This window comes from Macrosteles quadrilineatus, unplaced genomic scaffold, assembly GCF_028750875.1.
Source record: "Macrosteles quadrilineatus isolate MER2022 unplaced genomic scaffold, UCM_ALF_1.0 Scaffold_19__1_contigs__length_3004403, whole genome shotgun sequence".
In the NCBI taxonomy this organism is placed as follows: domain Eukaryota; kingdom Metazoa; phylum Arthropoda; class Insecta; order Hemiptera; family Cicadellidae; genus Macrosteles; species Macrosteles quadrilineatus.
Genome location: NW_026542612.1, coordinates 57,868 through 85,206, shown reverse-complemented (window position 1 = coordinate 85,206; position 27,339 = coordinate 57,868). Strand labels below are relative to the sequence as shown.

Here is a 27,339-nt window from a genome sequence, read left to right as displayed (position 1 = left end):
GGGTGAGGATCGGACAACCTATTTGCATTGGAAATTGATTTTTGGGAACATTTTGAGGTTATGTTTGGCTGAACAGGTTTGGACAGGAATGGAAACTGCTGAAATGGTATCGGTGGTATCAGGGGGTGACGTAGGGCGATAGAAGGTGACGTAGGATTAGAGAAGGAGACGTGTGGGTAGGGGAAGGTCGGGGGATGTAGCGGAAGGAGACGTGACGTGTTGGAAGGCGACGTGGAGTGTTGGAAGGTGACGTGGGGTAAGGGGAAGGTCGGACGATGTAGCGGAAGGAGACGCTGGGTCGAGGAAGGCGATGTGAGGCTGCGGAAAGAGACGTGGCGTGTTGGAAGGAGACGTGTGGTAAGGGGAAGGTCGGAGGATGTAGCGGAAGGAGACGCTGGGTCGGGGAAGGCGACGTGAGGCTGCGGAAGGAGACGTGGCGTGTTGGAAGGAGACGTGTGGTAAGGGGAAGGTCGGAGGATGTAGCGGAAGGAGACGCTGGGTCGGGGAAGGCGACGTGAGGCTGCGGAAGGAGACGTGGCGTGTTGGAAGGAGACGTGTGGTAAGGGGAAGGTCGGAGGATGTAGCGGAAGGAGACGCTGGGTCGGGGAAGGCGACGTGAGGCTGCGGAAGGAGACGTGGCGTGTTGGAAGGAGACGTGTTGTAAGGGGAAGGTCGGAGGATGTAGCGGAAGGAGACGCTGGGTCGGGGAAGGCGACGTGAGGCTGCAGAAGGAGACGTGGCGTGTTGGAAGGAGACGTGTGGTAAGGGGGAGGTCGGAGGATGTAGCGGAAGGAGACGCTGGGTCGGGGAAGGCGACGTGAGGCTGCGGAAGGAGACGTGGCGTGTTGGAAGGAGACGTGGGGTAAGGGGAAGGTCGGAGGATGTAGCGGAAGGAGACGCTGGGTCGGGGAAGGCGACGTGAGGCGGCGGAAGGAGACGTGGCGTGTTGGAGGGAGACGTGTGGTAAGGGGAAGGTCGGAGGATGTAGCGGAAGGAGACGCTGGGTCGGGGAAGGCGACGTGAGGCTGCGGAAGGAGACGTGGCGTGTTGGAAGGAGACGTGGGGTAAGGGGAAGGTCGGAGGATGTAGCGGAAGGAGACGCTGGGTCGGGGAAGGCGACGTGAGGCGGCGGAAGGAGACGTGGCGTGTTGGAGGGAGACGTGTGGTAAGGGGAAGGTCGGAGGATGTAGCGGAAGGAGACGCTGGGTCTGGGAAGGTGACGTGAGGCTGCGGAAGGAGACGTAAGGTTAGGGGAAGGTCGGGTAAGGGTCTGGAAGACGACGTGGGATAGTGGAAGGCGACGCAAGGTAAGGGGAAGGTCGGGTAAGGGTCTGGAAGACGACGGGGAATAGCGGAAGGTGACGTAAGGAAGCGGAAGGCGACAAGGGGACTGAGGGAGTCAAGGGGACTGAGGGACAATTTAATATAACAAAATGGGGAAAACAGACAGGTGTAATTCGGGCACGTTACAGACATACTCCCCAAAACATACCTCAATGTTACGAGGATGTTCGATGTTACGATGGAGTCGATGCTGATGCTGTATCAGTCCCTGTTCGGGCGCCAAAATTTGTGACGTTCTCTCTCTCAAGTGAGGTCCGGGATAGCTCAGTGCTTGCTGGGTATCTGTTCCAGAGGTCGAAACAACGGGAAGCAAAGGAATGGCTCAGATTCGTGGCACACCAATTTTCAAACAGCCTATGTCATCACAGCCACAAAGGAAAGGTTGTGGATAAGGAACTGGTAGGATGTCTGAATTAGTGCTAAACTTCCAACTAACAGGATCTATGATTATGCTAAGATTACTCTAGCAGGAGCGGGTTAAGTGCTAAGATTTCTCTAGCAGGAGCGGGTTGAATGCTAAGATTGCTCTAGCAGGAACGGGTCGTGTGCTAAGATTGCTCTAGCAGGAACGGGTCGTGTGCTAAGATTACTCTAGCAGGAACGGGTCGTGTGCTAAGATTGCTCTAGCAGGATCGGGTCGTGTGCTAAGATTGCTCTAGCAGGATCGGGTCGTGTGCTAAGATTGCTCTAGCAGGAACGGGTCGTGTGCTAAGATTGCTCTAGCAGGATCGGGTCGTGTGCTAAGATTACTCTAGCAGGAATGGGTCGTGTGCTGAGATTGCTCTAGCAGGAATGGGTCGTGTGCTAAGATTGCTCTAGCAGGAACAGGTCGTGTGCTAAGATTGCTCTAGCAGGAGCGGGTCGTGTGCTAAGATTGCTCTAGCAGGAACGGGTCGTGTGCTAAGATTGCTCTAGCAGGATCGGGTCGTGTGCTAAGATTGCTCTAGCAGGAACGGGTCTTGTGCTAAGATTGCTCTAGCAGGAACGGGTCGTGTGGTAAGATTGCTCTAGCAGGAACGGGTCGTGTGCTAAGATTGCTCTAGCAGGATCGGGTCGTGTGCTAAGATTGCTCTAGCAGGAACAAGTCGTGTGCTAAGATTGCTCTAGCAGGAACGGGTCGTGTGCTAAGATTGCTCTAGCAGGATCGGGTCGTGTGCTAAGATTGCTCTAGCAGGATCGGGTCGTGTGCTAAGATTGCTCTAGCAGGAACGGGTCGTGTGCTAAGATTGCTCTAGCAGGAACGGGTCGTGTGCTAAGATTGCTCTAGCATTTGATTTGATTTGATTTGATTTGATTTTGATTTGATTTGATTTGATTTGATTTGATTTGATTTGATTTGCTCTAGCAGGATCGGGTCGTGTGCTAAGATTGCTCTAGCAGGAACGGGTCGTGTGCTAAGATTGCTCTAGCAGGAACGGGTCGTGTGCTAAGATTGCTCTAGCAGGATCGGGTCGTGTGCTAAGATTGCTCTAGCAGGAACGGGTCGTGTGCTAAGATTGCTCTAGCAGGATCGGGTCGTGTGCTAAGATTGCTCTAGCAGGAACGGGTCGTGTGCTAAGATTGCTCTAGCAGGAACGGGTCGTGTGCTAAGATTGCTCTAGCAGGAACGGGTCGTGTGCTAAGATTGCTCTAGCAGGAAGGGGTGGTGTGCTAAGATTGCTCTAGCAGGAAAGGGTCGTGTGCTAAGATTGCTCTAGCAGGAAAGGGTCGTGTGCTTACCTTACTATCGAAGTGTACTGGTCAGCTGCCCGGGAGCGAATGAGAAGGATGTCCTGAGCAGCCCTCCTTTTATGCGAAATCCTGATCAGCCTGGTGGGGGTAGTCCGCGCATGCGCAGTAGTCCTGAAATGGTTAGTCATGTCTTGGAATTTTAGGGGAGAGGATCGGACAATCTGTTTGCATTGGAAATTGATTTTTGGGAACATTTTGAGGTTATGTTTGGCCGTACAGGTTTGGACAGGAATGGAAACTGCTGAAAGGTATCGGTGGTATCAGGGGGCGACGTAGGGCGATAGAAGGTGACGTAGGATTGGAGAAGGAGACGTGTGGGTAGGGGAAGGTCGAGGGATGTAGCGGAAGGAGACGTGACGTGTTGGAATGATACGTGGAGTGTTGGAAGGAGACGTGGGGTAAGGGGAAGGTCGGACGATGTAGCGGAAGGAGACGCTGGGTCGGGGACGGCGACGTGGGACTGCGGAAGGAGACGTGGAGTGTTGGAAGGAGACGTGGGGTAAAGGGAAGGTCGGACGATGTAGCGGAAGGAGACGCTGGGTCGGGGACGGCGACGTGAGGCTGCGGAAGGAGACGTGGCGTGTTGGAAGGAGACGTGTGGTAAGGGGAAGGTCGGAGGATGTAGCGGAAGGAGACGCTGGGTCGGGGAAGGCGACGTGAGGCTGCGGAAGGAGACGTGGCGTGTTGGAAGGAGACGTGTGGTATGGGGAAGGTTGGAGGATGTAGCGGAAGGAGACGCTGGGTCGGGGAAGGCGACGTGAGGCTGCGGAAGGAGACGTGGCGTGTTGGAAGGAGGTGTGTGGTAAGGGGAAGGTCGGAGGATGTAGCGGAAGGAGACGCTGGGTCGGGGAAGGCGACGTGAGGCTGCGGAAGGAGACGTGGCGTGTTGGAAGGAGACGTGTGGTAAGGGGAAGGTCGGAGGATGTAGCGGAAGGAGACGCTGGGTCGGGGAAGGCGACGTGAGGCTGCGGAAGGAGACGTGGCGTGTTGGAAGGAGACGTGTGGTAAGGGGAAGGTCGGAGGATGTAGCGGAAGGAGACGCTGGGTCGGGGAAGGCGACGTGAGGCTGCGGAAGGAGACGTGGCGTGTTGGAAGGAGACGTGTGGTAAGGGGAAGGTCGGAGGATGTAGCGGAAGGAGACGCTGGGTCGGGGAAGGCGACGTGGGATAGCGGAAGGCGACGCAAGGATGCGGAAGGTGACGTAAGGTAAGAGGAAGGTCGAGGATGGATCTGGAAGGCGGCGTAGGGTAGCGGAAGGCGACGTGAGGTAAGGGGAGGCAAGGGGACTGAGGGACAAATTATTATAACCAATTGGGGAAAACAGACAGGTGTAATTCGGGTACGTTACAGTCCCCCTCTTTCTTCGGGGAAAAAAAAGAAAAGGGAAAAAGAAAAAAAACGGGTTTTTGTCAACGAACACAAATTTTACTTTATTTAACAATATAAAAACAACATAAAATATCTTTTCCAACAAAACAAATAATACTGTTTCAAAATTAAACTAAAAACTTCTTTTGTATTTAACTATTCTAAATAAAAATCAGTCTTTTTTTTTTTTTTCAAAACCTCTTGTTAACAATGGTAACAAAACTCTTTTTTTTTTAATCAACACATGAGTATTCAAACTTTTTACAGAGAAATATAAAATAAAATATCACGAATCTATCACAGAAAAATATAAAAACAAACTTAAATCTACCATAGTTACTTTTATTCATTTTTCCTCATCTTCGCCAGAGTGGCAATGTCCAGGCCAGGATAGTAGGAATCGAAATTTTCAATTTTTCTTTTGTTTAGTCTGACATAGGTCCCGTCCGGAAGAAAGACTCTTTTTCTCTTCGTGTTTGCTCCTCTTCTTTTGTGTGCCGGTCGTTGTAGCGTGAGTTGGGGATCTTCCACTGGTGTAGTTGCAGAGTGTTTGGTCGTGGCTTCGACTTCCATCGGTTGTTCGTTGGTGACCAAAATGCTCCCAAATGACTGAGGTACTTCTGTATCTTCTTTCTTCACAGGGCTCAACTTCATTTTCGCCAGACTATCAATGACGGTATTTTGCTTAGGGGAATGTGGGAATGGACTGACTACCGTTTCCCCGGAGTCTATAAACTCTCTTAATTCTTCTAATAACGGGTCAGGGGCCTCAGCAGATTCCCTTTCTTGAGGGCTCAAAACGATCTCCAAAAAGTCTTGCGGTTGTATAAATTTTGTCTTCTCTTGGTGGGTTTGGTAATACCCCTCCCGGTTGCTTTTTATTTCTTTTCCTGGAGAAATCATTGTAGCAGTTGTAGTCTTGTTAGCATTTACTTGGTTCGTAGCTTTCTTTGGCTGTGGTTTCCCTGTCAGTTTCCGGGTCGCAATTTTACTGGCTAAGACAGAAGGTTTCTTTTCGGGGTTTTTACTCTTCGGGTCCAAAGGTTGAGACGCCCACTTCAGTCTTCTTTCGATGTGTTTTCTCATCTCATCTGATGTCATTCCTCTTAAGGTAGTTAGTTGTCTCTCATGGGTTAGTACATCGGCAAACATACAAATAAATACCCCGCAATCTTTATCATTGCTCTGTTGTGGGCAGACTTTTAGCATGTTCAAAATTGAAAACTCTCCGGTGTGCTCCAGGCCCAGGCTATCAAAGGACGTGATGTCGCATTTTTTTGGCCTGGCGACAATCAGGGCCCAATGTCCTATAGTAGCCGGTGGTTGGGGTGGCATGAACAGGGGAAATAGTACAAAATCTTTGTCCAGGGAATTACCTTTCGCCCAACGTTTTACACCCTCGTAACCACGGTTGTTGCGGTCCCATGACGTGAAGAAAAACGATGGGAACGCCATTATTTTCTTCCCTGTTTTGGACGGTTTTTCCAGAGTTTGCAGGTAGCTGTTGATAATTTTGTCGTTTAAACATTTCTTGCATTTGATTAGATTGTAGTCTTCCGTCATTAATTTCTCCATGGTACCTGAAAGCCAAGCAAAAAGTAAGCAGTTGAAAACCCAAAAAAAAATAAAACTACAATAATCTAAATTTCTAGGCAGACATCCTAGTTAATACGGGATCGGGGAAGACAGCAGGGCTAGACCAGGTAGGGTTTTAGATCCTTTACGTGTGCTTGGCGAATTAATCCACTGTCAGTCGATAAAATGAAGATGTTGGCCCCTTCTGGGCGTAAAACAGTAAATGGTCCTTCAAACTTTGGAGCTAGTTTAGCCGCAAAACCTTTTGAAGCATCGGACAGTTCATGTTTGCGACACAACACTTGTTGTCCTACCTTAAATGAGTTAGGTCTATGCCTCAGATTATAATAGTGAGATTGTTTGTCGTAAGCTTTCTTTAAATTGCTCCTTACACGTAAATGAATAGATTTAATTACCTCAAATCGGTCACTACCTGCAGGCGTGGGGTCCTCGTCTGACACTACTTCTGGATTGAATGAACCAGGCAGCCTTAACTCGCGGCCAAAGTTTAGGACGGCCGGGGAATACCCAGTAGACTCGTGAACTGCTGTGTTCATTGCCAACCTAAACTCGTTTAAATACTTGTCCCAGTGCCGATGATTATCTCTGATATACTGTCTTATCATCGTTTTCAATACTCGGTTACTCCTCTCGGTAGGATTTGACTGTGGAGAGTAAGGAGCAGTTAAAATATGCGAAATATTCCATTCTTTGGCCAGTTCGGAAAATAGTTTGGAAGTAAATTGCGTTCCATTATCAGTTAGTATAGAAGATGGTGAGCCATATCTCATAATAACGAGTTCCCGAATTTTATCTTTTACGTCTTTAGCTGTTGCCGCCCGCATTGGAGCGACTTCGATCCATTTTGTAAACATGTCCTGTAACACTATTACGTATCGAAAACCTTTTGTGGACTTTGGAAAAGGTCCCATAATGTCAGCTACGACCGTGTACCACGGTCCCTTCGGTACTCTGAATTTCATTTGGCCCATCTGGCACTTTTGTTCGGGTTTTTGTATTTGGCAGTTAGAGCAGGATCGTACATATTGTATTACTTCATTTTTCCAACCTGGCCAGTAATATCGGATTCCTACTCTGTGTATGGTCTTTCGGATCCCCAGATGTCCCGCAGTTGGCTCATCGTGGTTCTCGTGGAGTACCTTCTTCCTATCCTCTTCTGGCACGCAAAGTGTCCATGTAGAGACTGGCAGTTCTTTGGTTCGGTTATTTAGTGGTCTTCTGTACAAATGTTCTTGGTATATGGCGTAATTTGGATATTTGTTGGGAGTCTTCTTAACGGCTTTGAACATCCGTTCATACCAAGTATCGGATGGGGGCGGCGTCTTAGAAGTTTCTTTCGTTAGAGAACTGTCGACCAATATGCAATCAAGTCTGTCGGCCGATTGACTAGGGATGCGTGAGAGTGCATCTGCCAAGCTGTTATCAATTCCTTTTCTATAACATACATCGAAGTCATATTGCTGGATTTCAAGGACCCATCTTCCCAGTCGTCCTGATGGTTCTTTTATCTTAAGAAGCCATTGGAGAGCTTGGTGGTCAGTGCCAGCTTTAAAATGATACCCTTCGAGGTATGGTCGAAAGGTTTTGATTCCCCATACTAAAGCTAGACATTCTTTTTCTGTCGTGCTATACTTTTGTTCTTGTTTACTCAACAGCCGGCTAGCAAATGCGATAGCGACTTCTTTCCCATCTTGCCTTTGAGTAAGGGCTGCTCCAACCCCACACTGTGATGCGTCAACCTGTAAGATAAACTCCTGGGTAAAGTCAGGGCACGCCAGGACGGGTGCGGAACTTAGTTTGGATTTCAGTGTCTCGAACGCAGCTTGATGTTGTTCGGTCCATTCCCATCTTGCTTGTTTCTTTAATAGAGCAGTAAGAGGCACACAGATTTTAGCAAAGTTGGCAATAAATCTTCTGTACCAGGAGGCGAGGCCAAGAAAACTCCTAAGATGTCTGACATTTTGGGGAACAGGGAAGTTTTCCATTGTTTTCACATTTTCTGGATCGGTGTGGATTCCTTCTTTATTGACGATGTGTCCTAAATATCGCAATTCTCTTCTTACGAATTGACACTTGTCGGGATTGAGCCTAAGACCAGCGGATCTCAAACGCTTAAAAACTTCCCTCAACAGTTCCAAATGCTCATCTAATGTTTTTCCCAGTACAATAATATCATCAAGATATGCGAAAGCTTTGGGTTCTAAGTCGGGTCCTATAATTGTGTCTAGAAGGCGCTGGAAAGTGGCAGGTGCCGAGTGTAGCCCGAAGGGCATGACTTTGAACTGGTAGAGCCCAAGGCCGGGGACGGTAAAAGCGGTTATCGGTCGACTGTCTGGGTCCAAAGGGATTTGCCAATAGCCATTCTTCAAGTCTAAAGTTGTAATGAAATGGGCTTCTCTTAGTTTGTCAAGAACTCCATTTATGTAGGGAAGTGGATAGGCGTCCTTGATGCTGACATCGTTCACACGGCGAAAGTCAATGCAGAAACGGTATTTTCCTGACGGCTTCTTAATTAAGACGACAGGAGAACTCCATGGGCTCGATGAGGGCTCGATAACGTCATCTTGGATCATGGCTGCTACTTCTGATCTCATGATTTCTTGCATCGCAGGGTTACGGGGATAGTATCGTTGTTTCAGGGGCTCAGTAGACTTAAGCCGAATTTTATGGCTTACCATGGTGGTTCTGGCAGCTACGTTGTCAAACAAAGGAAGCTCCTCAGCCAGGAACTGTTCTAATTTATTGTTCTGATATGAGTCTAGATCCTCAATGGCTGTCAATGTGGTTATCTCCTTTAGGTCCACTGCTCCTGCTTGAAGAACTAGGGGACTAACGTGTAGGAGTCCTAGCTTTTTGATAAAATCAATTCCAAGAATGATTTGAGACGATAATCCTGGTAAGTGGATGGCCTCAATTTCAGCGAGCCGGTTTGCTATTCCACATTCAAATACAAATTTGCCGTTTGCCTTAATTCTTCTATTGTCAGCCAAATGTACGAATACTTGTGAAGCATATGGTTGGATTCCAATTTCTTTCAGATATGTAGCGACAGTATCAGAAATAAAGGTTAGCATGGCGCCGGTGTCAAGTAGCGCAGAAAACTGTTGGCCATAGATCTTTACATCAACATAAATTCTTTGATCAGGGGTTTTCTGGGTCTGTACGAAGTTCAAGTGGAAGTTGGCGATAATGTCCAACCATTCTAACCAACCTTGAGAAGATTCTTTCTTCACTGGCTCTGACGACTTCTCTCCCCCAGAGCCATGGTGGCGTTTCCCGAACGGCAAGGGCAGGTGGTGGTTAACTGTCCCTCTCGTTTGCAATGGAAGCATCTGATTTTACGAGGCTTAGGGCATTCTCGAAACATGTGTCCACTACCGTCACAGTTCCAACACACGAATGCATTTTGTGGTCTATTAATAGCTCCAATCTGGTGTTGGTTCGGTGGTCTAACGTAGCTGCGTTCGTTGGGAGCAAGCTGAATATCTTGGGGGACAGGTGTAGCTCTGTTGGTGAAGTTTCTTACTGGGTCTCTTGGATTCGGACGGATTTCTTTTCGATGAAAAGATGGCAGGTTCTCAGGCTTAGACCACTTAGGAGACAATTCTTCAAGATATACACGATCATTCCAATCAACTTTACGTCTTTCTCTGGATTGGTAAGCTGTTTCTGGATTCAGAGCCTGGGCTGGGGACGGGGGTGGGCGATAGGTCGTTTTGTCTCTTAGAACTGACTCGTATTCTTCAGCTTTTCTCAATAGGTCTGAGAGACCAGCAATTTCGTGTCTTCGAATGTATAGTTTGTAGTTGGGCTTCAGGTTGTTATAAATTCGGTCCAGTCGAGTTGCGTTGTTGATTCCTCCTCTTCGTCGGATTAGCGTAGAGATAGCAACTACAAATTCTCGACAGGTCTCTCGTTCGCCTTGGGTTCTTTCTTGGATTTCCTTGTCAAGGTTGCGGTAGTACCCAAGTGGTAGAAACTGCTGTTCAAAATCCTGGCAAAAATCTTCAAAAGTTCTCCACAAATCCCTATTGTTCCTCCACCATAACAAAGCTTGGCCTTTAAAAATTTCGGGCAATGAGCGTAGAATACGATTGGGGGGAATATCATAGGACTCGATGAGTTCATTCAATCTTTCCAAGAATGACACAGAATCATTTCTTCCATCGAACTTTAAATTCCATTTGCGGACTAGATTGCAGATTCCTGGTGTACTTAAATCAACTTCGTTGCTTTGACCCTGTTGACGTAGGTGATAATCGGGTGGAGAATTCCGTTCAGCGGGGACTTCTCTTCGTTGGTACAGGTCATGGTGACGTTCGAGATGTCGGCCTCCTGTAGGTTCGTGGTCTCGAAGTTTTGGTTGGGAGGAAATAATAGATTGGTGACTTTGGCCATAATCTTGCATCGGATGTTTGTCGATTCCCTTCGAGGGAGGAGGGATCAATTCCTTTTTACTCATATCGGCTCTCATGAGTTCAATTAGTTTGTGTCTGAGGGTATTATTACTACCCTGGGGAGATAATCCAACAATCTCTTTCAGGTTGTCTACTAGTATCCTATAGTCATCATCTCTGTTTGAGGATATGCGAGATTGGGATGGAACTTTGGGAATAGTTCCAAGGAGGTTCGTGCTATGGGAAGGCCCTGAAGCGGTTTCTTCGATGTCTTTATAGTTTTCCCAGTCTTCCTCAGGAGTATCAACGGGGTTTCTTAAGTTGTCAACAAGCCTTTTTCTCAGTTCTTTTACGTTTCCAGAGTTGTCTATACCTCTAAGCAGGCACTCATCTTGTAGTTGTATTTTGTTAAGTGTGTAGATCCAACCAACACGTTCATCCTGATGTGGTGCCTTCTGCTGGAAGGTCGTGGTGCTAGATGACATGATGGGTAGATTAAGAAGTGCCGAAGTGGTTGTGGTGGTTGTAGTGGTAGTCGTAACTGTCGTAACATGTGGTGCAGGCAATGGCGGAAAATCCTTTTGAGGCAGAAATTCACCTGTGGTCGCTTGGTTTTCTTCGATCATCTTCGTTCGATGTTACGATGGAGTCGATGCTGATGCTGTATCAGTCCCTGTTTGGGCGCCAAAATTTGTGACGTTCTCTCTCTCAAGTGAGGTCCGGGATAGCTCAGTGCTTGCTGGGTATCTGTTCCAGAGGTCGAAACAACGGGAAGCAAAGGAATGGCTCAGATTCGTGGCACACCAATTTTCAAACAGCCTATGTCATCACAGCCACAAAGGAAAGGTTGTGGATAAGGAACTGGTAGGATGTCTGAATTAGTGCTAAACTTCCAACTAACAGGATCTATGATTATGCTAAGATTACTCTAGCAGGAGCGGGTTAAGTGCTAAGATTTCTCTAGCAGGAGCGGGTTGAATGCTAAGATTGCTCTAGCAGGAACGGGTCGTGTGCTAAGATTGCTCTAGCAGGAACGGGTCGTGTACTAAGATTACTCTAGCAGGAATGGGTCGTGTGCTAAGATTGCTCTAGCAGGATCGGGTCGTGTGCTGAGATTGCTCTAGCAGGAATGGGTCGTGTGCTAAGATTGCTCTAGCAGGAATGGGTCGTGTGCTAAGATTGCTCTAGCAGGGTCGGGTCGTGTGCTAAGATTGCTCTAGCAGGAATGGGTCGTGTGCTAAGATTGCTCTAGCAGGAACGGGTCGTGTGCTAAGATTGCTCTAACAGGATCGGGTCGTGTGCTAAGATTGCTCTAGCAGGAACGGGTCGTGTGCTAAGATTGCTCTAGCAGGATCGGGTCGTGTGCTAAGATTGCTCTAGCAGGATCGGGTCGTGTGCTAAGATTGCTCTAGCAGGATCGGGTCGTGTGCTAAGATTGCTCTAGCAGGAACGGGTCGTGTGCTAAGATTGCTCTAGCAGGAACGGGTCGTGTGCTAAGATTACTCTAGCAGGAATGGGTCGTGTGCTAAGATTGCTCTAGCAGGATCGGGTCGTGTGCTGAGATTGCTCTAGCAGGAATGGGTCGTGTGCTAAGATTGCTCTAGCAGGAATGGGTCGTGTGCTAAGATTGCTCTAGCAGGAACAGGTCGTGTGCTAAGATTGCAGTAGCAGGAACGGGTCGTGTGCTAAGATTGCTCTAGCAGGATCGGGTCGTGTGCTAAGATTGCTCTAGCAGGAACGGGTCGTGTGCTAAGATTGCTCTAGCAGGAACGGGTCGTGTGCTAAGATTGCTCTAGCAGGAACGGGTCGTGTGCTAAGATTGCTCTAGCAGGATCGGGTCGTGTGCTAAGATTGCTCTAGCAGGAACGGGTCGTGTGCTAAGATTGCTCTAGCAGGATCGGGTCGTGCGCTAAGATTGCTCTAGCAGGAACGGGTCGTGTGCTAAGATTGCTCTAGCAGGAACGGGTCGTGTGCTAAGATTGCTCTAGCTGGATCGGGTCGTGTGCTAAGATTGCTCTAGCAGGAACGGGTCGTGTGCTAAGATTGCTCTAGCAGGAACGGGTCGTGTGCTAAGATTGCTCTAGCAGGATCGGGTCGTGTGCTAAGATTGCTCTAGCAGGAAGGGGTGGTGTGCTAAGATTGCTCTAGCAGGAAAGGGTCGTGTGCTAAGATTGCTCTAGCAGGAAAGGGTCGTGTGCTTACCTTACTATCGAAGTGTACTGGTCAGCTGCCCGGGAGCGAATGAGAAGGATGTACTGAGCAGCCCTCCTTTTATGCGAAATCCTGGTCAGCCTGGTGGGGGTAGTCCGCGCATGCGCAGTAGTCCTGAAATGGTTAGTCATGTCTTGGGCTTTTAGGGGTGAGGATCGGACAACCTATTTGCATTGGAAATTGATTTTTGGGAACATTTTGAGGTTATGTTTGGCTGAACAGGTTTGGACAGGAATAGAAACTGCTGAAATGGTATCGGTGGTATCAGGGGGTGACGTAGGGCGATAGAAGGTGACGTAGGATTGGAGAAGGAGACGTGTGGGTAGGGGAAGGTCGGGGGATGTAGCGGAAGGAGACGTGACGTGTTGGAAGGCGACGTGGAGTGTTGGAAGGAGACGTGGGGTAAGGGGAAGGTCGGACGATGTAGCGGAAGGAGACGCTGGGTCGGGGAAGGCGACGTGAGGCTGCGGAAAGAGACGTGGCGTGTTGGAAGGAGACGTGTGGTAAGGGGAAGGTCGGAGGATGTAGCGGAAGGAGACGCTGGGTCGGGGAAGGCGACGTGAGGCTGCGGAAGGAGACGTGGCGTGTTGGAAGGAGACGTATGGTAAGGGGAAGGTCGGAGGATGTAGCGGAAGGAGACGCTGGGTCGGGGAAGGCGACGTGAGGCTGCGGAAGGAGACGTGGCGTGTTGGAAGGAGACGTGTGGTAAGGGGAAGGTCGGAGGATGTAGCGGAAGGAGACGCTGGGTCGGGGAAGGCGACGTGAGGCTGCGGAAGGAGACGTGGCGTGTTGGAAGGAGACGTGTGGTAAGGGGAAGGTCGGAGGATGTAGCGGAAGGAGACGCTGGGTCGGGGAAGGCGACGTGAGGCTGCGGAAGGAGACGTGGCGTGTTGGAAGGAGACGTGTGGTAAGGGGAAGGTCGGAGGATGTAGCGGAAGGAGACGCTGGGTCGGAGAAGGCGACGTGAGGCTGCGGAAGGAGACGTGGCGTGTTGGAAGGAGACGTGTGGTAAGGGGAAGGTCGGAGGATGTAGCGGAAGGAGACGCTGGGTCGGGGAAGGCGACGTGAGGCTGCGGAAGGAGACGTGGCGTGTTGGAAGGAGACGTGTGGTAAGGGGAAGGTCGGAGGATGTAGCGGAAGGAGACGCTGGGTCGGGGAAGGCGACGTGAGGCTGCGGAAGGAGACGTAAGGTAAGGGGAAGGTCGGGTAAGGGTCTGGAAGACGACGTGGGCTAGCGGAAGGCGACGCAAGGTAAGGGGAAGGTCGGGTAAGGGTCTGGAAGACGACGTGGGCTAGCGGAAGGCGACGCAAGGAAAGGGGAAGGTCGGGGAAGGCTCTAGAGGGCGACGTGGGATAGCGGAAGGCGACGCAAGGTAAGGGGAAGGTCGGGTAAGGGTCTGGAAGACGACGGGGAATAGCGGAAGGCGACGTAAGGAAGCGGAAGGTGACGTAAGGTAAGAGGAAGGTCGAGGATGGATCTGGAAGGTGGCGTAGGATAGCGGAAGGCGACGTGAGGTAAGGGAAGTCAAGGGGACTCAAAACTTCTTATACTTTTAACATTTGACCAGAAACATATATTCCCTTCTCCGTAGCAGTAAACCTGAGTACATACTCACTAAAAATTATATAATTTAATGTGAAATAAAATATTATGTAAACCGGAAATATTGTAGTTAAAATCTAACCAGACTAATGAACATCTGCTTATGATTTAGGTTTGCGATATAGGGGGTATTTCACTAATGGAATAAAAATAACATTCATCTACCAAAGATTTGTATTCTTATACATTTTATTTATTTGATTAAACAAATATTTCTACCTTATATTACAGGCAACTGAAGACACTATTGTACTACTGTACCCATGTTGTGACACACCATAGTACAATAGTGTGAATAACAAAGTCGGCATAACATAAAGTAAGGACAATTAACAGCCAAGTCTGACTATGGTATGAAGTCAATGGTTGCCTATTTCTGTTGAGAGAGGACGGTTGTTGCATTGGGTGGGGCAAGCCGCGAACGTATCATAATCATATCAAATGCTTTTAATAAAATTAACTGTCCATCATACTCATGCTATGCTAGACCTAACGCTAAATTAAATATCTATGGTATAAACGGGTCATTCAATACTTTAAAATACTCTATGTGCAGCTATAAAGGTTTTGAAAACTAAAAAATTCTTATTACCTTATCCTATATAACCTAAAAGCACAAAATATAGTCAAATAACACTTATAATATACTAGCTGTAACCCGCGGGCTTTACCCCGTTTAACTTCTTAATTTTTAAGATGATCTCGTTCGCATGGCTCAATCACGTCCTGACGCCCTGGTTGAAGTTCGTTCGCTACGCTCACTCACTTTTTGGTTGAAGTTCGATCGCTAGGCTCACTCACTTTTAGGTTAGAGCTCGTTTGCTGCGCTCACTTGCCTTCAGGTTAGCTCGTTCGCTACGCTAACTCGCCTCCAGGATGAAGTTCGTTCGCTACGCTCACTCACCGTTTGGTTGCAAATTAGCTGTTGTCATAAATGTAAAAGAAATAATAGAGCTGCACCCTGTTGGTAATCCGTGTAACTTTAATGCTATTGAACATCATAGAACAGAACCAACTTGTTTAATTGAAACAGCTGTTAAGATTCATTAATTCCATTTAAATATGGGTACTCATAAGGTTAACATGGGAAACTCCAGAGCCACTGGGGCGGAGCCCAGAGGTCGGAGGGTAAAATCCTTTCTTAGTGAGCGTCTACTACCCAAAAGGAAGATGCCTGCCAAGTTTCAGGTTCCTAGGTCTTATGGTTTCTGAGATTTCGTGATGAGTGAGTCAGTGGTATTTGAGCTTTATCACAAGATATATATTTTGAATTAATATATACTAGCTGTACCCGTGGGCTTTGCTCCGTTTAACTTCATAAGTATTCGCATGGCTCAATCACGCCTGGTTGAAGTTCGTTTGCTACGCTCACTCACCTTTGCGTTGGAGCTCATTCGCTGCGCTCACTTGCCTTAAGGTTAGCTCGTTCGCTACGCTAACTCGCATCCAGGTTGAAGTTCGTTCGTTACGCTCACTCACCTTTTGGTTGCAAATTAGCTGTTGTCATAAATTTAAAAAAAATAATAGTGCTGCACCCTGATGGTAATCCTTGTAACTTTAATGCTATTGAACATCATAGAACAGAACCAACTTGTTTAATTGAAACAGCTGTTAAGATTCATTAATTCCTTTTAAATATGAAAAATCATAAGGTCAACATGGGAAACTCCAGAGCCACTGGGGCGGATCCCGAAAGCCCGATCAGAATAAAAACTAGTTTTCCTATTTAATGCCCAAAGAATCGGTGTACCGAATTTCAGCCTCCTATGTAAATGGGAAGTAGGAGAATTAGTGTTGAATGAGTGAGTGAGTCAGTCAGTCAGTCAGGGAGTCAGTGAGGGCTTTGCCTTTTATATATTTAGATATATATATATATATATATAGATTTACACTTTTACACTGTTTACTCACAAGACGGTAAATACATATAAAAGATGGTAAGTGGTGATCGATTTTGATTGAACACTACAATCATCATCAGACTCATTGTACGAATGCTATAGAATCGCCTATTGGGTCTGATGATGATTGGAGTGTCCAATCGAAATCGATCACCACTTACCATCTTTTATAAGTATTTACTGTCTTGTGAGTAAACAGTATAAGTGTAAATATAATATTATAAGTGTTATTTGACGTCTCTGTTGTGCTTTCAGTTAATTTAATAACGATGCTGATCAAGAAGTTATTTAGTGAACCTACATAACCCTCCCAAAAAAAATAAATCATTCTCGTAGATGGGCTAGTTTTCGTACTTAATCGAGTTGATGTTAATTTATACGTTTAATTCAAAACGCATTATTTCATTTCATTTCATTTAATTTAATTATATTTCATTTTTATTTTCCACGGCAATGCCATTTACAAAATACAATCAGTTAAGATTATATAAATACAAAACATTAAATTACAACAAAACAACATTTCATCAGCAATAGCATCGGTACAATCAATCAACAATAACAGCTATAAACTATGACATAACAATAACAATAACAATGCAGAATGACCAGGAATAACAATAACAAGGCATACGAATAATAATAACGATAACAATGATAATAAAATGTATGTCTGAATCGTATGGTAGGATGTCTGAGTTTAAACTGTTGTATTCTAATGTAAGTGGTGTAGTTTCTCAAGTCTGGTGTATATCTGTATTTGGATGTGAAGTGTAATTGGGTGTGAATTAATTAATCGTGTAGAATTTTATGTTTAAGGGGCATTAGAACCAGAGGTGTTTTACGAGGATGATCACTACCATTAATTAGTATAAGTCATGTGTAGCTCCGCGCACAAATACACAAACACAAAAAAAATATTTTACTAACAACAACATTATACGAGTAAAATCTGGAAGTTAATACTTTATTAATTTAATGTGAAATGGCGACCATACGAATGTACGTATTTTAAGCCAAGCATGAATGGAGATGAGTAAAAGATGAGTGTCGCGATCTTGTAGTCTTGTTAGTGACTAAAGCCGACATATTTCTTAGACACAGCTGTTAATTCTAATAACCCATACAGCCAATGGCAACTAAGGGACATTCAGTTTATAGTGGAATTTGAACCACATTTTTTTCTTCTAATTAACTTTGTTAAATTCATTCTATGAAAAAAATAACAATGGTAGCTATTTTGAGACTGCAGTAACTGTTACAATGTTTTGGGTTTAATTGGACAACTTATTGAACATCACAGTCCTTCCCATCTATTTCAGGAGTTCCAGGACTTGTTTTACAGTTGATTGGTTCATTTTACCAACTGGAAATAGATTGTGCTTTTTATTACACTTTGATTCTGGGCTCGTAGTTTTTATTCAAATATTGGGCTAATTAATTGATAGTTGATTCATTTTTAGCCTTTTAAAACTAATAGTTTCTTATTGACGTTCAATGGACGTAAATTTGGACGAAAATTAACCTTCAAGTCTTAGACTAGTTAATCTATAAAGGTAGTTAGGTATACATTCTTCTCTTACGGATCGAGAAGGGTAACATATTTCGTTTACCATTACCATGAAATTTGTAAACTAATCAAGGTGTCCAGTCTTAAGATTCCCAACGGGTATATCTATATATATATAAAAGGCAAAGCCCTCACTGACTGACTGACTCACTCATCACTAATTCTCCCACTTCCCACTTACCTAGGAGGCTGAAATTTGGTACACTGATTATTTAGGCATTAAATAGGAAAACTAAGTGGTTTTTATTCTGATCGGACTCTCGGGCTCCGCCCCAGTGGCTCTGGAGTTTCCCATGTTAACCTAATGAGTACTCATATTTAAATGGAATTAATGAATCAAAACAGCTGTTTCAATTAAACAAGTTGGTTCTGTTCTATGATGTTCAATAGCATTAAAGTTACAAGGATTACCAACAGAGTGCAGCACTATTATTTTTTTTTTATATTTGACAACAGCTAATTTAAAACCAAAAGGTGAGTGAGCGTAGCAAACGAACTTCAACCCGGAGGTGAGGTAGCGTAGCGAACGAGCTAACCTGAAGGCAAGTGAGCGCAGCGAACGAGCTCCAACCGTAAAGGTGAGTGAGCGTAGCGAACGAACTTCAACCAGGACGTGATTGAGCCATGCGAACGAGCTCACATATGAAGTTAAACGGGGCAAAGCCCGCGGGTACAGCTAGTTTACTATATTTGTTATGCAAGACGCTAAATAATTTTGTTTGCAAAACTTTAGGGTTATTTCAACTTTTAACAAATTTTGCCCATTGTTTCTATTAATAGAAAATAATCAGATTAGGAAAAAAACTCTGCCGGGAGTGTCGGGGTTCTATGAACCCTACAATTTTAAGGATTGTCAACCTTAGAGATTATTTTTAACGTTAGCCTCTGTATTACGTTGAATATACAGTATAAACGTTGGTGTAAATACCTGCTTCTTAGTATCCAAATTGCGCGACCAGTCGTCTTGCACTCGTTGTAGATAAATGTACCTTTTTATCCTATCTATTTCCGTGTTCGTGTTCGTGTCCGTGACCACGTTCGTGTATAATGGACAATATTTTGTGTATCGACGACCGTCTGATGAAGTGATTTTGACAACCCCTGGGAGCCTGATGATGACGTGAACTCGAAATCAGTTGTGTCATATTGCAACTATTTGCATTACTAAGAAACAGGTATTTTCACAAACTTTTATACTTAGAGGTTATCCTGAATTCGGAGGTATATGCTAGTATGTTGCCCTGTTTGTTAGTTGAGAACAACAAAAGTAGTATTAGTGGTATTTGTAGGGCTTTATATTTTACGCAACATGTTTAAAAAATTAATTTTTATAAATAAGCTACATAAATGTAAAAGTACGAATGAAACTTTTATGTAAAAAAAAATTGAGAATCGTCAATTTTAGTGAATTAACAGATCACATTTCAATTAGTCTATTATGGATCGGTCGCATCCTTGTGAATCGTACTCTTATTAAACTTCAATAACAATATATAGAAATAGGTTGAGTAAACATACCAAGACATGCATTGATTTCACAAAAAGAAAAACACACAATACACAATACGAATAATTAGACTAATAAAAACCCTTTTATATATTTGTATGACTAGATCAATAGTAATACAATTCTGTTGGGATATTTTCCAGACTGCTTGTTGCAATTTTAATTTGTCTGTTGCACTGGTGGTAGTTGAAAACAAAATTTCGATTGCTTCGTGACTAGTAACTGACTTGTTTGTCGCTTGATCTGTTGATAGCTTTATTAGATGCTATCCATATTGATGCTGTTGATTAGTACCGGATTTGTTACTTGATTGTTGCATTATTGATTGATTTATTGTTGGATTTATTACATTATATTTCGATGAGTGCCTAATCTGTTGCGTGGATTGGCCTCACATTTTCCTCACAAGACGAGCTCCAACTTCTAGGCGATATAAAGCTTCCGGACGGAAATTGATATGAAACTTGTTACACCTCTATGCGATCTGCATTGCTAACACATACTTTTGTTAAAAATGGATAACACCACATTCTCTTAAATACAATGTTACAAAAAATATTACAACTTTTGTTTCAGTCATGTTATTGACATTACTAAACGGAATTAAATTGCAAACCTGCACTGCAAGCCTTACTACTTCCTTTTCCATTTCATACGTCATAGACCTGTTTCCTTCCCTTCTCATATCATTTAACTATTACAGATACATTTATCTAACTACCCAAACGGTTCCGCCACTATGCAGTGCCAGCCTTTACTACTCCCTCCACCACTACCTACGTCGTGGGGCCTGTTTCCTTCCCTTCTCATTACATTTCAGCATTGCAGATACATTAATCTAACTGCTACAAACGGTTTCCAGTTCCCACACTCCACACTCCTCACGTTGCTACTTCATTTGGCTCTTCCTACGTCGGGGACCTGTTTCCCTCTCTTCCCATAGCATTTTAAGATTGTAGATACATTAATCAAAGTGTCATAAACTGTTCCCACACTCCGGACAGCTCGCCTTTACTACTTCCTTCACCACTTCCTACGTCTCAGACTTGTTTCCTCTCTTCCCATAGCATTTTAAGATTTTAGCTACCTAAATCTAAGTGTCATAAACAGTTCCCACACTCCGGACAGCTCGCCTTTACTACTTCCTTTACCACTTCCTACGTTGCGGACCGGTTTTCCTCCCTTCCCATAGAATTTTAGGAATGCAGCTACCTTAATCTAATCGTCATAAACAGTTTCCACAGTCCGGACTGCTTGCCTTTACTACTTCCTTTACCACTTCCTACGTCGCGAACTGTTTCCTTCCCTTCCAACAGCATTTTGGGAACGCAGTTACCTTAATCTAATCGTCTTAAACAGTTTCCACACTCCAGACTGCTCACCTTATGACTACTTCCTTCGCCACTTCCTACGTCATGGACCTCAAGCTAGTGTCGTCATTTGATTATATTTATGATCCATACAGTTTCTGTTCTAATATCTGTGGAATAATGCTATCAGCTATTTTTGTATCTTCTGCATTCAAAAGTCAACAGCTGATCATATGTCTTTGTTTATGTGTCATATACTGCTTCCATAAGGATTACATTGAAACTTTGAGACCCAGTGGGGCGGATTCCTGAGAGACTTTTTTAACGCCATATAGATGTTGGCACTCACCGATATGGTCATTATCACAATGCAAAATTTGAAAACGATTGATTCAGCCGTCTAGGAGGAGTTTGCGTATTACGAAATGCAAAAGAGTCGACGTATAAGAGCTTCGCTCGCTTCGTTCGCTCCGCTCAATAAAATGTTGACTATTAAATTAAAACAGAATGAAGATAATTAATCATTCTTACTAATTTATATATCTGGCCAGGGGGTAAAATTCCGGGTGTAAAAATCCGGGGGGTAAAATTACGGGGTAAAAATCCGGGCCGTACACTCTAGGTTTTTATAATTTGATGTGTTCTGATTAAATTCACAACCGTGAAAATACATGTTTAATTCCGCGTATAATCCATCGAGCTGATGTCGCGAAACTCAAAAGTTCGCGGCCGGAATTTTACCCTCTAGTTTGTGACGTTGGCGTTATGGTTCTAAAAATGGTTTTAGAACTTGCAATACTTTCTCTCAGCACTAATTTCTTATTGCCATTTTTAATACCTGAATTTGGAATATAAGTCTCATGGCAGAGTTGAAATACCATATTTTTCTACATTTATTCATAACATTAATCTTACTATTATATAAATTACTAGCAGAGTACACGTCCTTGGTACGGGGTTGGCGTATAAGCATAAAATTGATATTGCAGTTATACTCGTGCTTTGCGTTTGCCACGTTTTAAGAAAATTTGGTTCTTTTAATTTACGGTAATACTAGCATAGCACAGCTACCATAGCTACAATGCTTTACCACTGCACCTAAACAATAGAAAAATAAAGTTCTCATTGTGTATCACAGTTTTTTGAAATAAGTTAATAGTGCTGCACCCTATTCGTAAACTTTATAACTTTATAATGTTATTGAATATCATAGAACCAACTTGTGTAGTTGAAACAGCTGACTAAATTCTTTAAATCCTTTTAAATATGAATGATCATAAGGTTAACATGGGAAACTTCAGAACCACTGGGGCAGAGCCCGAAAGAATTTTTGAAATAAGAATATGTCTATATGTTAATCGAAGACGTGAGCTATCATCATACCAAATTTCAGCCCAATCCGACCAGTATTTAAACGGGATTGAACTTCAAACAAACAAACACACAAACTTTCACATTTATAATATTAGTAAGATTATTCCACGACTCTGATTCCAATAAACTGGTCCACGTCAATTAAACGCAATTTAAATTGACATTAAATAATCTTATAAGAACAAATGAAATATTTTGATAGCAAATACATTTGAAAATTGTTGGCAAGAATACTAGAAAAGACCTGGTATTTCTAGTATTCGTGAGTGTTAGTTAGTCATCGCACGAGAGACATTTACTTTAAAAATTGTCTGCACGGTAAAATAATAAAATGTTCTGATAGAATTGCTTGTCTTAATATCAGCACCTAAAATACAGTACGCCATCAATGTTTCACTCGCAAGCTTTGAAATTACATTTCTTCTCGCTCTGAACTCGAATATTGTTACAAATAATGGCTCTAATTAAACTGCGTGAAAATAAAGCGTTGAAGAGGCGTGTTGGGTGGAGCAGCTGTCACTACCAACCTAATTAGCAATTAATCTCGTTATATTATTGAATGCAACTGTAGTGTTACTGTTGCAATTGAACGCCATAGTCCATGTGACGTCGACAACTGCCGTATAATTGTTACAATGTATACAGGGTGATTGATATAAGTGTGCCAGCCGTTTTATTCGAAAACCATAAGAGATATAAAAAAAAGTTAAAAGGTAAAGTGCCTTGGGTTTTTTTTTTTAATTGTAGTTAAGTCGAAAAAAATATTTTAGCCGCCATTTTTCCAATATGGCCGCCAACTTTGATTTTTCTTATGGAACACCCTGTATTTTATGATGTATTCCGGTAGAAAATGGAATTTTAAGACGATTTTATTCTTGTAATTTTTTTCATAAGCCTAACCGTGTCAAATATAATAATGGCTTAAGTTGTGAAATTTCGAATAGTTTTCGAATAAAACAGCTGGCATGCTTGCTTAGGCCTTTATCAAAACTCTTACTCATGCAGAAATTTCAAAACTTTAACCATTATTATCTTTGAAACGGTTAGGTTTTATGAAAAAATCACAAGAATAAAATCGTCTTAAAATTCCATTTTCTACCGGAATACGTCATGCAGGGTGTTCTATAAGAAAAATCCAAGTTGGCGGCCATATTGGAAAAATGGCGGCTAAAATAATTTTTTTTTACTTGACTAAAATTTTTTAAATACAAAATCCAAGGCACTTACCATTTAACTTTTTTTGATATATCTTATAGTTTTTGAATAAAACGGCTGGCACACTTACATCAATCACCCTGTATTGCACATAATGTGTTGTACACGAACAAGGGCTTTGCCCTAACTGTCTATGACTAGTAAAAATAATTATATCAGTTGTTGACAATCGTGAACTGCGGGTGCTCTAATATTGAACTGTTTTATATCTAGTGATTATAGTTGTAGAACCGTAAAAAATATTGCACGTGAAATAAACATTAACAACAATAACTTACCCTTCAGTCATACGCTCAAGCAGATATGTCGCCATTTCATAGAAAAAGTAAAGTAAAGTAGGCTTTGTAAAAAACAAATATCTGTTCTGGCAGAGCTTTATGGAATTTGTGTTATAGTAGTTTTATAAAACAATTGTAGTAGTTTTGTATCATAAAATAAGAAAATGTATGCATTTTACATGAGTCGGTCGAAACTAATACATGTGGCTTATAGCTGTACTAGCATAGTTTCTCATATTCTTAATAGCTTAAAGTTAGATAACACAGTTATAGAGGCTATGACTTTTGACCCATGGTTAGAGTATCAGGCCAAAATTAATGATGAAGGCAACAATACTGACACATAACGACAAGGATCCACAATGAAGTGCCAATGAGGCTGTCTCCTGCTGAGCTTATAGTAGGCTTCTGACTGTGTTATCAATGATCCCTGGACAAGCTCATCCTACGAACTAAATTATTAATCAAATTCACAACCACACATGATATTTAATAGGAGTTCAGTTTGACAATTTTGACTAGTTAATAAAAAAATACGATTAGGTTTTGCTTCCTCAGATGTTAACTAAACTTTAAAAGAAATGTTTAAGTTTTTATTTTGAGCGAAACCCGAAAAACAGTTTACATTTAAAATCACTGATTATTCAATAACAAATTTTTCTTACAAAACCTCTAGACAACTCTTAAGCAGAAATAGAGGAGAAGGGCACAGACATTTTGTGAGATCTTGCTTCTCTATTTTGAAATTGCCAATCATGTGTCCAAACGGTGTGGGCAGATTGACGTTACTGATGAATTTAAACACTGGCGCACGAGAGTCTATGGTCACTTCTTCTCCCATCACACCTCTACAAAACACTTCGTCCGTGGTCTCGTGTAGACTTGTGACTTTCCAGTTCTGTTTCAAGATTCTGATCGATGAGTCCGACATGTTTTCTAGCTGCACCGAATAATTCCACGAGTACGTCGTCGTACTTTCTGTGTTTCGGTAACCAAGATATGTCGGTATCACCGTTATCTTCACATTGTCATTAGTTCTTTTATAAACATCGATTTTCATATTAAAAGCTGCGTTTACGCCAAGACTGGATTTGAGGACGTCTTTAGGCTCGAAACAGATTTCGTTTGCAGGAGTGTAGTCGAAGAACTCCCCGAGCATCTCGTGTCTGAAGGGAACTTGCTCCGTAGCTTTGTAAGGTATAATATCATCGTGAGACAAGTGGTCCAAGCCGGGGCAAGACATCAACCTTTTGTCGTTCTTTGAAGCTGCGTGTTTAGGAATTGCCATTTCGTTCACAATTCTACAGAACGGGCGGTCCCGCATGTCTATAAGAGCTTCGTAGTAGTTTTTTGTGTAGCATTTCACGTCCTTGCCACCCAGTCGCTCCATGTTGAAGTGTGTATCTCCAGAGTTGCCGTTCACATCCAGATCAAACACTTGTCCTATGCAGGGAAGAACTATGACTCCGCGATAAGCGAACAGTTTGTGAATAAACAACTGTCCCGCTTGGTAACAAGGCGTGTTGGGTGTTTCTAACTTGCCGACCTCTACAAGTTGTGACATAAGACGGCTTCTGCTGAATCTCGCACTATAATGTTTAAAACATATACTCATTGCCATGTTCGCTGCAGAATTTAACTTGAACATTGTGGAAGTTTCAGTGTTGGCTTGGAACCTTTGTAAACTTAAATTATGTTTTTAACTATTTTGTTAGGTTATCCGATCATCTGGTATTATAATATTTACATTTTATATATTATTCAGGTATTTCATTTTTATCGTGACTTCAGCTGGTTTTGTATTACACCATACAACCATAGACTAACAAACACGTTTGATATATGATACAACGAAGAATATTTTAGTTTCAACGGGTTTGTCTTTTGTGGTTATCACGTTATTCTATATTATTAATTTGTGTTTATCGTTAAAGACATAACATTAGCTTATACTGTAGTTGGTTATACCATTTGAATATTTATCAATTTGACTTTGAGTTTTTTCACAAAATACGTAATTATAACACTTGTATATTGTGATAAGATCAAGCTAATTCAATAACAGTTCCACGTTAAGTAATAGCTTATTTCCTATATAGGAAATTCACTAAAAATTGTATTCCATACACCACAATTAAAAGACACAAATTGCATCACTACGAAAGTGAAGAGTTTTATTTAATCATTTTTTACTTTGCCAATGATATGACAATTAATAGACGTGTTTTGCGTGGCGGCTCTGTTTTATTACTGGATTCAATTGATGCCGTAAACATTTACAAATTTATATCAGTTATGTCGGACGGTAATGTTAGAGTAGTTTTGGGCTCTATTGAAACTTTGCCAAATTAAAATAAGTCGTTCCCGATCCAGTATTCTTTTTCGAATACCTATTAAAAAGCATTGCGTTGTAATGTGAGATCTACCACAGAAGTAAGATAAAGATAAGTAAGAGAAGTAATATGTCTTACTTCTCTGATGATCTAATTATTATGTGAAGAATGGGCTAGTTGAGAATTAAAATAGTTTTAATTTTAAAAGACGATTCTCAGGATGACAGTTTTGAGAACCATTAGTTAGAGATGTTACTAATGAGGAAGACTTGAAGAGCAATTCTAGCGTGGAGCCCAACGGCTGTCGACACCTCAAGAGGCCAACTACAGCATTGTTGCTTCAAGTCTCGGCTAAACCTTCTCTGAGAGAGGTTACAAATAATACGTTAACGAAAGTTGGCTTACGTGATGCTTTTGTTGCTAATGGCAAACACACAATTACACACAAGGCAACACTAATGTGTAAAACATATGATGTGTCAGAAACATATGGGTGTTATGTGTTTTTTTATGTGTTGTTGGTGTGTAATTCTGGTAAAAAAAAACTAGAAAAAATAGAATTCTTGTTGATTAAATTGACTTATGATTTGTTAAATAGCATATTTCGTACATAGGGCCGAAAATGAGGGTTTGCCGGCTCGAGATCATGTTTTAAGTTCTAAACGTAGACGAGAACTTAAAACGATCAAGAGCTGCAAAACCCTTTCGGTTTGTGGTACGAACGCTATTTTTCACCACACTATACAAAATTGAGAAAATATATAGTACAAAATACACACTATCAGTAACACAACTGCAACTTTAGGTTATGAGAAGAAATGTTTAGAGGAATCAGCAAAAATAATAATACATAGTTGCTAAACAGCGGTGAAAATAAAATAAGTCAATTGCAATGCATATGGAAACAGCTTGTGTATTAATACATAAATGTTTTAAGCGAACAGCTGATTTTCGGCCCTAGGCCCACAAAGATTTACTCGGTCCCCAAACGACGATGACAGCTGGCATGGGCAGCTTTCAGCCTCCAATTAACGGCTAAAAACATCGTAGTGTTGTGAAAACAAAGTTTATGACGATTACAAACCTGATCTATCACGTATGACTGACTACTACATTTGACTCTGGATGCGGTAGGTTAACTTCTTATCATAATTTAAATTCTGAAGTCTGTTCTTATGTGTGTAAAGTTTTGGTTCGCTGGTGTTGACTAAATGCGTTTTATTTACTCTTTGCTCTTTCATTACAATAACAAAAAACAAGCAACAGTGTTTTAATTGATTGTTATGTTTAACCACAACAAAATTTAAGTAATACTGTATTATCTTTCTTTTAGAAAGGATTGACGATGTAAACAAGAAGCGCGGTGTATATCGATTGGGTCAATAATTGTATTTATTGGGTATTAATGGGGTGGTATTATTGCACTTAACATGAACACGTTTAAAATAATCAAATCTTGGGTTGTGTAGTGAGTATCCAATGCAGTCATGTAGGGTATGAAGGGCTATATTTGTCCAGTAACAAGTAGTGAGTAAGGCTAGGTTAATGTTTTGTCTGTACATTGCTTCGGAGAGGTAACCTATAAAACTGTCCCAGATAAA

At 42.8% G+C, this 27,339-nt stretch overlaps 2 protein-coding genes across 3 annotated transcripts in view; one reads left to right on the top strand and one right to left on the bottom strand.

The window, feature by feature from the left end:
• LOC129005292 (cGMP-dependent protein kinase, isozyme 1-like) overlaps positions 1-27,339 on the top strand; it is a 102,874-nt gene that overhangs the window by 36,778 nt on the left and 38,757 nt on the right. The window lies entirely within an intron of this gene.
• On the bottom strand, positions 24,067-24,969 carry LOC129005286 (polymerase delta-interacting protein 2-like). Its single transcript, XM_054434133.1, has one exon. It carries the CDS (start codon positions 24,967-24,969, stop codon positions 24,067-24,069), a length of 903 nt encoding a protein of 300 aa, XP_054290108.1.